A 13,553-nucleotide genomic window follows, 5' to 3' on the forward strand; every position below is an offset into this window, starting at 1 on the left:
AGCAGCAAATGAATATTTATTTGTGCCACAGAATAAAGGAAATGTCATCCTTCTGTTTGTTTTCATACTACTAACCGCAGAATGATTCTCATTGACATGCCTAATGCCAGACGTTCAGATGCATCTCATCCACATCGGCCAGTGTTCCCCGCGTGTTCAGTATGTTGACTGATGTGAACTCCACGTCAAGCGTTCTTCGAAGCCATCTGCAGCTGATTAATTGAATTGAAGTTGATGTCCTGTGGCAACAGCAGCAAGTAGAGAACTCTCACTGATGGAAGAATGGATGAGCGCAAACAGACAATCTGTGGAGTGTGTCTCACACAGAACCCCGCTGTCAGGATAACGTTACGGGAGGTGCATTCATGTCGCATACACACATGGTCCCCTCCCAAGGGCATATCAGGAAATAACCTAATAGCCAGGAGGGAGATTAACCAATCTCAGTCCATTCATTACACTGACAGAGCCCTAAAGAGGAGAGGTGAAGAGAGAGGAATAAAGAGAGGTGAGTTACAGCCACTAATCTCCAGTGCTTCTCTTTCCCCCGACCTTCACCCTTCATCTCCAGCCGGGGTCACGTATATATATTCCTGTTTTTGAAAGAAGTGTCTTATGCTCACGAAGATTGCATTTATTTGCTCAAAAATACTGTAAAAACAGACAATAATATGAAAAATTATTACAATTTAAAATAACTATTTTCTATTTTAATATAGTTTAAAATGTAATTTATTCAGCAAAGCTGAATTTTCAGCATCATTACTCCAGTCTTCAGGGTCACATGATCCTTCAGAAATCATTCTAATATGTGACCCTGGACCACAAAACCAGTCATAAGGGTCAATTTTTTGAAAAACAAAGCTGAATAAATAAGCTTTCCATTGATGTATGGTTTACTATGATAGGACGATATTTGGCCGAGATACAACTATTTGAAAATCTGGAATCTGAGGGTGCAAAAAAATCAAAATATTGAGAAAATCGCCTTTAAAGTTGTCCAAATGAAGTTCTTAGCAATGCATATTACTAATCAAAAATTAAGTTTTGATATTTTTATGGTAGGAAATTTACAAAATATCTTCATGGAACATGATCTTTACTTAATATCCTAATGATTTTTGGCATAAAAGAAAAATTGATAATTTTGACCCATACAATGTTTTTAAAAAAAAAAAGAAATTTAATCTTTAAGAAACACATAAGGACGGAAAGTTGTGACATGTCTTTTCAACAAATGTTCACAATTCCAATTGCTGTAGATGAAACAATTGTTTTATTTTTATTTTTTTGCATATTACCTTAAATTTTGTCATGATTCTACCGTGACAACTTATATATGACAACAAGCCCCACAACTGGCCATTGATTGAAGTGCTTATGCAAATCACTGCTAGACTGGTGATGTGTAAAATTTTGGTTTTGCTTTTCCCATTTAACAAGAATAACATATACAAATGAATGTCATAATTACAAAGGACAATGCACTAATTTTGCTTGTTCATTCTCTTCTAATTGCAATATTTATATATGAGATGTTACAATCTTTTTAAAGCAACTGTGTGCTTGTCTGTGTATGTACATCCCTGATATGTACATACGTGGGAGTGTATTGTACTTGTGTATATGTCACATTTCCCCATGGCTGAAATGGTTGGCAGGGTTGAGGAGGTGTCAGCGATTACTCCCATGGAAATAGGTGTCCAAGTCAGTGCTGTGTGTTTGTTTTTCTAATTACCATGGCAATAGCTGTTCTGATTGGTAGCACTGCCTAATTAGCAGGGGTAAGAAGATGCTCAAGATGCCATGCATTTAATAATACTGCCAAAACAAGTGGCAGCAAAACTTTATTCTATATAAAATAGAAGATGAGTTTAATGAGTTTTCAATTGAGGTATTGATGCTACAGTAAACTCTACCAAAATCATTTTTCACCCAAAATCATGGAAAAAAGGGATAAATATTTTCATTTGCTTAAAGAAAATAAAGTGTATTTTTAAGATAATTAAGATTTTTTTGATTCCATTGTGTTTCCATTGTGACATTGGTTTCCATTAGGTCATGATTATATTTCATTATCTCTAACTTCCATTCTTAAAGCAACTGTATGTAAGCTTTTACCTTGAAATATCTGATTCAAAATCATTCTGATGATATGCTGACTTCTAATACGGCAAATGGCTTGTGTTTCTTTCCAGTGCTCCAAAAGGTCAACTTGCTTTATGGCAGCAACAAATGCAGTTTCACAGCTATCCGCTGTAAGTATGACAGTGGTATATTTACGACAGTAAATTCCACTCACTTAACTGTATGGACTCCAAAGTTGCAAAAATAACATGCTTTCATACTGTGATATTCATTATGTATAAATTGTAAAGTGTCTAAATATCATGGCAGTATTTGTTCTGCCATCAATGTGTAATTGACACTTAAATTTAAGAAATCATTGAATTGTAAGAAATCATAAATTTTTAAAATGAGAATCTCCACCAATAATAATCGAAATCACACACACACACACACACACACACACACACAAAACATTATAATTAGATTTTGGGGGGAAATGTGCTTAATTGTCATGAAAATATGGTCACTATACAAAAAGAATGATCCTAAAATAGGCTTTTTTTTTTTTTTTTTTTTTTTTTTTTTTTTTTTTTTTGGGTTTGATTTTTTTGGGGGTGAAATGTGACCTACATATTTTTGCACGATTCACCAATACAAACATAGTATGCTAGTCTTTGACCAAAAATAATTATATAAAAGACAGTAATCCGAGGCAATATGTCATACATCCTAACATAAGCCTCTTTTTAAAATGTCCATTACACACAGTAGCCGAGACGATAACTGACCAGCCACTGAGCATCACAGTTATAATAGAGTAGTTTCCAAAAACAGACATTCAACAGATATTAATTTCACACAAATCAATTGCCATTCTTTTGTTAGTACTAGGCCAGTCTGGATAGGAAATATTTCTACTATCCTGTACTGACCTTGACCAATGTGAACATGTAATGATCTCCAGCTTATGCATTCACTGGCGGTGGCTCCCTGACCAGTGACCTCAAACCCCCATCGATTTCTGCTTTTGCTCACCAGCGAGTAGTAAATTAGTGGCACAGAGAGGCCTTGCAGTCACCAAGCTTATATTTGCTGGACTGTCTAGACACAGTGTGTCAAAGTACTTAATTTGTATTTTATTTCCCTCACAGTTGTGGTCTACCGTATTTTCGGCTGCACTCAGAGTGCAAGAATTCATCACCAAAGCCAGCCATTGAAAGAATAGTTTCACTTAATTTAAATTCTGATTAATAATGCATTACTATTTGCAGGCTCATACAGAGGGCATGACCAAAAATGCTCATGAATATTTAATTACTCTGAGCTCTTCTTTTACAAAGATGAATCACCCCTGTGCTCTCTTGATGGCTGCTGCTGTGCAAATAACCCGTTTAATCTGTGGCTAGCCAATCCCCACTTGTGCAATCATGACAGATATGAGCTAGAGATCACAATGGAGAACCCATTCCATTATCAGAAAGGGGGATTGTTTAACATGAGCTCAGGAATGAGGATACACATACACAAACATAATTACTGACAGTAGTTCCTTCTTGAGTCGAGGACCGGTACGTGCTTGAATAAGATTAAGCGAGAGGGCGAGATTGGGAAGCTGTTGGTGTAGGAAAGAGCTGCCATCTTAACAGCTTTGTGATGACGATGGTGGAGGCTGGGTATGAAGAGAGTATCTGTACTACTCACCCACTCCTCCCTGTGTGTCAAACCGCTCATTTATTGAAGATTGAGTGCAAGGGACACATCAAGGCTCACAACATCATTCTTCTCAAATCTGAGGGGGGAAAGCTATTTTAGTAGTGTTTGAAGAATTTATCTGTGTCCTTGCAAAATGATTTTTCATAACTGTACAAATGTGCCTTTATTGCTTATGCAGTGGTGAAGTTTCTTCTATTGAACACCAGGAGAAGCAGAAATTAAGAGCCTTTGAACAAAGTTTAGATTTTGTTTATATTTACACTGTATTATACATACTTATGTATGAATATACATACTTATATTTTATGTTTCTTTGTTTGTGGTTTAATAGGTCGTGGAAAAAAAGACTTTGAATTACCTCAGACTCAGTGCGTTCATAACTTCACAAAACATCAAGGTACATCAAGGCTAATTGTGAAGATCTGGTTCTGTTCAGCAGATACAGGTCAGTCTCTTCCTCCCTCCCGCGCTCGCTCAAGCGCCGCTTCAGTACCATGGAGAGCTCCGTTGTCTTCATAGGAACGTTCAGCCAATCAACGCTTTTCTCAGACAAAGCCTTAAGCAATAAACAGTTTGTTGAACAAAAACGGGAAGCAATTGTTCACGATAGGCTACTTTTGCAAAAAAAATTACAAAACAAAGACACTTAAGTCGTTTACACAAATATTATGACATCATTTGTTTTTTTAACACACTATTCCTTTGGTAAACAATACACTGTATGGCATTTTACCGTTCCTTATTGCAATATGCGAATTATACAAAGACGGGATTTGTTTAAAACAATTTCTGTCATTAAGGTTCTGCTGAGATTCTAATGAGACACAAATGGCTTAAAGACGTTTTGAATTTTTTTTATTATTCTATTTGTCATATGCAAGCGATAATGTCAGTTTTGTCGGTTTGCAAGTCTGATAAGAATGTAAAACTACCGTAGCGAACTAAATAAACGCGGAAAGTCGTGTTTGCCTGAGCAGGTAACCATAGCAACAGTATGCATTCCATTCAGTAGATTTACATACCAATATAATCACCAAAAAAAAAAAAAACGTTCACCAAAAAAAGTGTTTTAAATTTTTTTTTTAAGTAGATGACTGTTAATTAACTGCCCTAGAGATTTAAAAATACGATTTTGTTTGGACAAAAGGGAACCTCGCAGAACCTCTTTGTATAGCTCCCCTCACATCGTGAGTAGTGTTTTTGCCACTTTGTGAATGATTTGCGTCGCGCGCGCAAGGCAAAACACAGCGGCGCGCGCGCGCTGAGAATGGACGCTCTTGTCTAGTTGGGCTCCGATTGGGCGAGTGGTGGAAATGTGTCGGGCATATGCTCGCCGTGGGCGGGAGTAGACATGTGTTTATAAAGCTCCGTGGGGCGGCGACAGTGTGTTAAAAAGCAAAAGAGAGCGCGCCACAGAGAAACCCTCAGTTTACCCGATGTTAGGTAGGGGAGGCGGGTCGCCCTCTGCCGCTCCGTCTCCTCACCTATATGGATGACCACTACAATCTCATTGATTCCCCCTCAGCCAGCCACAGAGGGACCAACGCCGACAACCACGGGTATGCGGAGACGGAGAAGGACATCATGACAGTTGTCGCGTGCGATAATATGCTGGAGGAAACCGCGGCGCTTCCCAGTCACCTGTCGCTGGATCGATACGAGCCGGACCACGAGTGCTGCGAGCGAGTGGTCATCAATATCTCGGGACTGCGCTTCGAGACCCAGCTGAAAACTTTCAACCAGTTCCCGGACACGTTGCTCGGGGACCCGAAGAAAAGGATGCGCTACTTTGACCCGCTCAGAAACGAGTATTTCTTTGACAGGAACCGACCGAGCTTCGATGCCATCCTGTACTACTATCAATCCGGGGGGCGCATTCGGAGACCTGCGAACGTTCCCATTGACATCTTCTCGGAGGAAATTCGCTTTTATCAACTTGGCGAGGAAGCCATGGAGAAATTTCGCGAGGATGAGGGCTTTATCAAAGAAGAAGAGCGACCGTTGCCAAACCACGAATTTCAGAGACAGGTTTGGCTTTTGTTTGAGTACCCAGAGAGCTCTGGTCCTGCCAGAGGCATTGCTATTGTGTCTGTTTTGGTCATTTTGATTTCCATTGTTATTTTCTGTTTGGAAACTCTGCCTGAGTTTAGGGACGACAAGGACCCAACTACTGTCCCTCCTATTGTAAATGGCACTGGCCCTTGTGCATCCAGCACTTTCACAGACCCTTTCTTTGTGATCGAAACCCTTTGCATCATCTGGTTCTCGTTTGAACTGCTCGTGCGATTCTTCGCGTGCCCCAGCAAGGCTACTTTTTCCAAAAACATCATGAATATCATTGATATCGTGGCTATTATTCCTTACTTTATCACTCTGGGGACGGAGCTGGCCGAGAGTCAAGGCAACGGCCAGCAAGCCATGTCGCTCGCCATCCTCCGCGTGATCCGTCTGGTGAGGGTCTTTCGCATCTTCAAGCTATCACGCCACTCCAAAGGTCTCCAGATTCTCGGCCAGACCCTAAAAGCCAGCATGCGGGAGCTGGGACTCCTCATCTTCTTCCTCTTCATTGGGGTCATCTTGTTTTCCAGTGCCGTCTACTTCGCCGAGGCCGATGACCCTACCTCCAGTTTCAGCAGCATCCCTGATGCTTTTTGGTGGGCTGTGGTTACCATGACTACAGTCGGCTATGGGGACATGCATCCAGTAACCATTGGAGGCAAAATTGTGGGTTCTTTGTGCGCCATCGCTGGCGTATTGACCATTGCGCTGCCCGTACCTGTCATTGTGTCCAATTTCAATTACTTTTATCACCGGGAGACTGATGGGGAAGAGCACGCACAATACCTCCACGTTGGCAGCTGTCAGCATCTCAACTCCACAGAAGATCTGAAACGGACACAGAGCACGTCCTCCCTCAGTAAATCGGAATATATGGTCATAGAGGAAGGAATAAATAGTGCTTTCAAACAGCCAAACTACTCCAACCAGAACAATCAAAACTGCGTGAATATTAAAAAGATTTTCACAGATGTGTAAATCATGTATAGTGCCAGACAGTCTTGCAGTAATCACCATGATGGCACGAATGCGAATGCGAGGTGCTGCATTATTAGGGTACAATGGGGCTAAAAGCCTCCATTTGAGGGAAAATGTGATTTTTTTTGTTTTGTTTGGCTCCCAAAGTAAATGGCAGTTGAAAAAAAATATTTTTACTGAATATAGATGGAGATATATAATTTGCATAAAGTAAATAGTAGTTTGTTTTGATTAAACAAATAAATCAATACAAAGGCAGCTAGAGTGAAAATCTGTCACCATATGCAAATACTTTTGATGTAGCAAGATATTTTAGAGTAACATTTAAATACTTCAGCAAATGGTGTAGCTATGTTTATTTACTCACTTATGGCATTTCATGGAGTTACAATGTAACAAGTCAGATTTCACATTGTAACTAGAGCAGTTAACATCAATCCACTTTGCACATACTTAACAAAATGATAATTACAGAATACAGTTAGTTGCTCTACAGGTAGTCTGCATCGTCATCCTTTACCAACATAAATACATTTTTGGCTATTCAACAGGTACTGAAATCTAAATCTCCTTCAGTAAAAATCATAAATCTGTAAGTCTTGAGATATATCAAATAACTAATGATTTCTATTAGCTACATAAATCTGAAAAACAAAATAAGTATTTTGTTATTGCACGCCTTAAGATTCAGAAATCTGAAGAAAAAAACTTCAAAATCAAGTCTTTTGTCAGTGCACACCTCATGAATCAGGACATTTTAGCAGTGCATAGAGATAAACAGGTTTTTTTAATAAAGTACTGTGGTAGTTTTTGTTGCTATTTAGTGTTTTGGGAGTATGTAAATCACAAGGGCCTTTTACCCCGCGGGGCCTTTAGATCCGTTGTACCCTACATGTTATGGACAAGCCAGCATATTAAACTAAAAGTATCGCAGGGCGCTTTTTTGGTAGAAAGGTGCCAAACTCCGATGCACGTGTTGCATTTGTCCACAGCACAAAGGATAAGGTTCAGGTCAGGGACTAAAAAGAAGAAGCACCCACACTGCAAATATTGTGCTCGTAAGTCTGCATTTTGTTATCAGTGTTAACATATAATCATCATAATACGTTAGTATTCACAATATCTTACGTTTTGTGGCAAAGTGAAACAACCAAATATGTGTCGCTGTTAATATGAACAAACTGAAGATAATGCTGTGTTGATCATATGTATTTTGTTGAATATATGGGTGAATCTTCAATTAGGGGAACTTTCATGTCATCTAAGGTGATTTTAAAAGAAAAAAAAGTTTTAAAGAATAGATTAAAGTGCCTCTTTAATTGCTTTTTCCTAATTTTAAGAGTGCTGAAATGTGAAATTTGCCAGAATTGTCTCCTACCCAGACTTTTTAACTTCTCTTCTGAAGTAATTTATAAAATGCGTTCAAATCAGGGAAATTTTACAAGGAACTTAATAACAAACAAACAAAAACATATATATATATATATATTTTATTTTTTTTTTTTACAAATATTTGATAACAAAGAATTACATGTCCCCAATACTGCTGTCAGTTTTTAATAAATTAACTAATATTCAGTTGTTGTTTTTTCAAGAAAATGTTATGAATGTTATGAAGTTATACATGACAGAATATCATTAATTTTAGGAATTAAGAAGAAATCATGACCTTAGAGTAGATTTCTATTAGGTGTCATAGCCAAACATTATTTGGTTTGTCAATTTTGATTCTGAAACAATTAGTTTCTTGTATTTTTATTAATTATGTTAATTGGCTCACAACTTTTTTTTTTTTTTTACCTCAAGGTTATTAAGGTCATGTGATCAGTATTCCATGATAATTAATATAGATTAAAATAGATTAAACCGTTTTCAAAAAGTGCCCCTGTTGAAGAATCACCAATACATCTCAGTGCAGACTTCATTTAAATGCAATGAATGTGGAAAAACAAACAAACAAAAAACAAAAACAATATGTTTTGTTAATAATGTAATCAAAGCTGTGTGTCTATTGAATCTGATTTGCCTGTACCAAATGAAATTGGTTAATACTAAATGAAAACAAATATATCTTTATGTTGTGATCAAGTTATTCGGTGTGCGAAAATGTAGTCATCTCCAGATTATGTAAAACTCAAATCACGTCCATAGCCTAAAAAATAGAGCGTTCACGATTTCCCTCAAAGTGAGACGTCACAGCGGTTCTGAATTCTGGGAGAAAAAAAGAGGAAGCGTCTGAAAAGGTGGCTTGGATCGAGGGGAAAAAGTACGTTGGACTCGATGCCTCCACGACATGGGAGACTACGAGATCAGAAACTGAAAGACTGAGAGATCACGCCTTTTGATGCAGTCTCCATGGCGACTACAGTTTCCTGGGTAACCCCCATTAATGTCACCATGACATCCTCCCCCGTTGTCAGAGCAACGCTCCAGATGGTTCACAAAGCCTGACTGGCAAAACAGAGCGTGAGAATTGCAATCAGAAAAGTATCATGTAGGCTATCTCAATTCCTTTATTGGATGTATCTCTAACATTTTGCAGCCTTATACTAGTATTTAAACATTATGTAAAACAGCTTCTGCAAACAATTTGCATAACCATGGGTTTGCAAACCATCTAGAGCTGATGCACTCCCACATATTTCCCTTTTTTAAATCTTTTACAAATGACTGAATGTGTTGCATGTGGAAAATGACTGATATTGACAAGACGGACCGACAGACAGACAGATGAAAAGCATGCTGTGCTTGCAAAATGCATGCACGGCTTCAGTGCGCGAAGTAGGTTGTGGTGGATTGTTATTGGCTCGGGTGTTTTTTCTTTGTAGCTGTCAAAGCGAGATTGTGTATAGGTTATGGGCTCACTCAGACGTTCCCTATTTGGCTCTCCTGTGGAGAAAACAGGACGCGAGGTGCAGCGTGAGCTGATTACCGGAGGTTTCACGCTGACGCTCCCGTTGACGGGTGTTTTAGAGACAAGTTCCAAGCGCTCAGTCAGAGAGAATCATTTTCAACCTGTAGATCTGTGCGGTTCAGTCACAGACGTCTGCGCTTTCCGCCCTAGTCGTCGTTTTACACTACCTAGAAATAGAGCAGCAACAGAAGACAAGCATGGCTGTTATTAAATTAATTCATAAAGAAAACAAGTACAAACATTTTTTTAATCAAAACAAATCTGCATGTAATTTATTGCTCAATTTAGTCTAATTACTTGTACACTTTCATAACACCAGATATGTAATGCTTGTTTGACTGGTATGAAACAAATAGGTACTTGCTGACTTGTTGCTCAGTGCTGCCATCAAGTGACGCATCCTTGCAAAAGAAAAATCGCTCTTCTGATGACAAAGAAGTCCTGTGCATATCTTTGAAAGCCGGGTTTAACTTTGGCCATCTAGACCCTGGAAAGAACATAAATTAATTTATCATGTCTACAATGCTATTTGGATGCAACATTTTTTTCCCCTCACTAAAAGCTTTTGCTTGTCTAGTTTTCAAACTTTTAGATGCATTGGACCCCCAAATAGGCTATCATCATCCTCATGCAAGGGACCCCATGCTGAAATGTTAAAGGCATTTATATAATTTGTTGTATAAAAAATTTTATAGTGTGAAAAATAATAGTATTAATATGTATAAAGTATTATTTGGAAAATAATTAACTTATTAAATTAACTTTATTAGACTACATTATTACAATTTTTGTATTCATTATTGTACTGAACTGTTAAATTAATTAATTAATTTACTTTATAATCATATTCATTAATTTACTTTATTTACGTATTTTAATCAAAAATCGTATTTATTTACAGACCCCCTAGCATTTCCTTGTGGCCCCCTGTCTGTCCCTGGACCCCAGCTTGAAAACGCCTTGTCTAATGCATGTAGAAAAAAATCTACAAACTAATTTCTGCCCAATTTATTGTTCCCTCCATATTCAGATCTTTAAACTGTTTTTCCATCTCTCTGAAACATTCAAGCATTCCTCTGACTACCAAGGGCTCGTCTATGATCAGCTGTGAAGGATGAGTTCTTAATATAGTGTATGTGTGTTCGTTTGGTGCCTGCACTGACTCTCACATTTGCTAGCTGTTATATCCGAGGTGTTAACACAGAGAGCTTGCTGTCTGAGGTGTTGTGGCTTGCACGACATCTCTTAAAATTCAGGTTGACATCTTCATCCTAAGACTCACAAGTCCATTAACTCTTTCCTAAAGGGTGTTTATAACTGTGTCTTCTGCAAAAAAGTTAACTGCCTTTTTGTGTTTCTTTCAAGGAAGCAACATGGACGTCTGTTCACTGAAATTCTGGAGTTTGCTGATGATGGATATAAGGTTAATATGACAAACTGAAACACACTTGTGACATACTCCAAAACAATGAAGACAATGGGATTTAGAAAGTTAAAAAAAAAGGCATTTTTTTCTAGATATTATTTTGCTGCCCAATATTATTGTTGAGCACTAAAATGCAGTTGATTCTTAGCATAAATGTTTAACCGTAATTGTTCACATATGCTGTTAAATCAAAAGAAAATCATTAACTCTGCAGAATTTAATGCACCTATAGCACTTAAACTACCGTTCAAACATTTGAGGTCAGATTTTTTAAATGTTTTTGAAAAAAGTCTCTTAGTTGATAAAAAATACAGTTTTTTAACTAATAACTGTTTTTATTTTAATATATTTGAAAATGTAATTTATAAATTTTATATAACCTGTGGTTCAAAGCTGAATTTTCAGCATCATTACTCCAGTCCTCAGTGTCACATGATCTTTCAGAAATCATTCTAATATGCTGATTTGCTGCTCAAGAAACATTTCTTATAATTATACATTTTGAAAACAGTTGTGCTACTTAATATTTTTTTGTGGAAACTCTGATAAGTTTATTTTCAGGATACTTTGCTGACATATAAAGTTCAAAAGAACAGCATTTATTTAAAATAGAAATCATTTCTAACATTATAAATGTCTTGACTGGCACTTTTGATCAGTTTTAAATATCCCTTTTTTTTTTTTTTTTTTTAAAACAATTCCTTTCTGAAAGTCTCAAATTTCAAAGTAAAATTTTATCCCTAAATTCAAACAAAAAATCCCTTTTTTTTTTTTTTTTTTTAAATACACTCATTTTACACAATAAGAGGTAATAAAAAGCATAAAATATATAGGGCATATAACTGTTTTTTTATTTCTGTCCAGATGGATGCTGCTATATTGGCATTTCTGTTGTGGAAGATAAATTGATTATTTGGCATGAAACTGTATTGTTGTGAATGAAGTGTGTTTATGCATGGCATTGATTTGCAGATGAAATGCCCTTTGCCATGCAGAGCAAAAAAAAAATTTCACATTAGATTAATATATCGTCATTTTAGGGAAACACATCTCAGATGGTGCTAAAATTTAAAAAAAAAAAAAAGGGCTTTCCTCCTGCTATACAAACCGAACATGTCAGAGATATGGCCATTTCAAGTTTGAATCCAAGTTTTGTCCTTAAATGCCTTTCATAGGAATAAACTCAGATCAGATCAGATCAAATTCCGGAGGTGCTGTATTCATATCCGACCTGTTCTGGCACAAATTACGGCCTTCAGCTGTATGATTTCAAGACATTTTTCCTCTTATAATATGAAAACAAATATAAATTGATGCCCTTTCACAAATGATTATGCATACACTAAAGTTTTTGTTTACTTAACCTTGAAGGCTCCAGCAAATAGAGCAGATTCTTTTCATTTATGCTTGTAATGCTGCCTTGATTCTTAAAACTGTTGGGTAACTGGAGCAGTTTACGACCGTATTCATTTTAAGTGCATGTGTTTGCACTCACAATATCTTAATAATCTCCTCTAGTCATCTCGCACTCGCTCTTGAGTGATATAACTGTTCTATCATTGTCACCGGAGGTGCCGCGTCTGCTTCAGTTCATTAATTTGCCGGAGACAGAGGTCGACTGAAAGGGAGAGTGAGATAATCATGACAGAGAGACACATTGTAATGCAGAGCTGTGCTCAAGTAGGCAGTATAATATATAAAAGTCTTTCAGCTTGAAAGATGTGCTTCCCTCTCACTTGAGCGTGTGAGTAAACTACTTCATTTCATCTGTCACATTCCAGCAGCGTAATACGTTTGCGTGTGTCTGTTTCTGCAGGCTCCGGGGGTGATCCACACAGTGCCTAGGATGGATGACCAATAGAAACGGAGGCCGTTAACCTTTCTGCTAACAGAACTCACCTTCAAACAACACAGAAGATGCCCGCATATCTCTACTGCCACTTCTCATTTACGTCTGGCTGATTCACAGTGAACCGCAACAGTGGCCTTTTTTGGGTAAATTCTGCAGATTCACATTTAATATGAAGAAAGCAATACGAAGAGAACTGAACTGTTGGACATGAGCTGATCATCTATGACACAACTGCCCTCTGCTATCTGGCAGATATGAATCAAGCTGTTTTCTGGTGTCCATCATGTATTTACAGTTTAGCTGTTGTTGTGCCAGATGTGAGAACTATGTGGAAACTAAATCTTTCTTGCTCTTTGACCATATAAATAGTCAGACAGATATTTTTGTCTTATATTGCCTATATATTCATTTGATGGAATCAACAGTCTGAAGTACTTCATTCGATATAGAAAGGTATTTGAGACTCTTCAGCTACACTTAAAAATCTGTGAATGTCACTGCATTACAACAAAATATCAAACCACGCACACTTTTCAAGCAAA

General features: G+C 37.5%; 1 protein-coding gene and 1 long non-coding RNA gene across 2 annotated transcripts; both read left to right on the forward strand.

The window, feature by feature from the left end:
- The first annotated feature begins 5,184 nt into the window (after window positions 1-5,184).
- LOC107685799 (potassium voltage-gated channel subfamily A member 3-like) lies at window positions 5,185-8,290 on the forward strand. The gene has a single exon (XM_016482518.1). The coding sequence runs from the start codon at window positions 5,272-5,274 to the stop codon at window positions 6,817-6,819; it is 1,548 nt and encodes a 515-aa protein (XP_016338004.1). The 5' UTR covers window positions 5,185-5,271; the 3' UTR covers window positions 6,820-8,290.
- An 868-nt stretch (window positions 8,291-9,158) lies between these two features.
- On the forward strand, window positions 9,159-13,387 carry LOC107685838 (uncharacterized). The gene is made up of 3 exons (XR_001633995.1): window positions 9,159-9,195; window positions 11,099-11,224; window positions 12,976-13,387. It is a non-coding gene; the product is annotated as an uncharacterized LOC107685838 (long non-coding RNA).
- Window positions 13,388-13,553: the final 166 nt, after the last annotated feature.

This window comes from Sinocyclocheilus anshuiensis, unplaced genomic scaffold, assembly GCF_001515605.1.
Source record: "Sinocyclocheilus anshuiensis isolate Anshui unplaced genomic scaffold, SAMN03320099.WGS_v1.1 scaffold822, whole genome shotgun sequence".
NCBI classification, from domain to species: Eukaryota; Metazoa; Chordata; class Actinopteri; order Cypriniformes; family Cyprinidae; genus Sinocyclocheilus; species Sinocyclocheilus anshuiensis.

Coding starts and splice junctions, on each gene's coding strand:
- LOC107685799 (XM_016482518.1), top strand. CDS start 5,272: ATGGATGACCACTACAATCTCATTGATTCCCCCTCAGCCAGCCACAGA.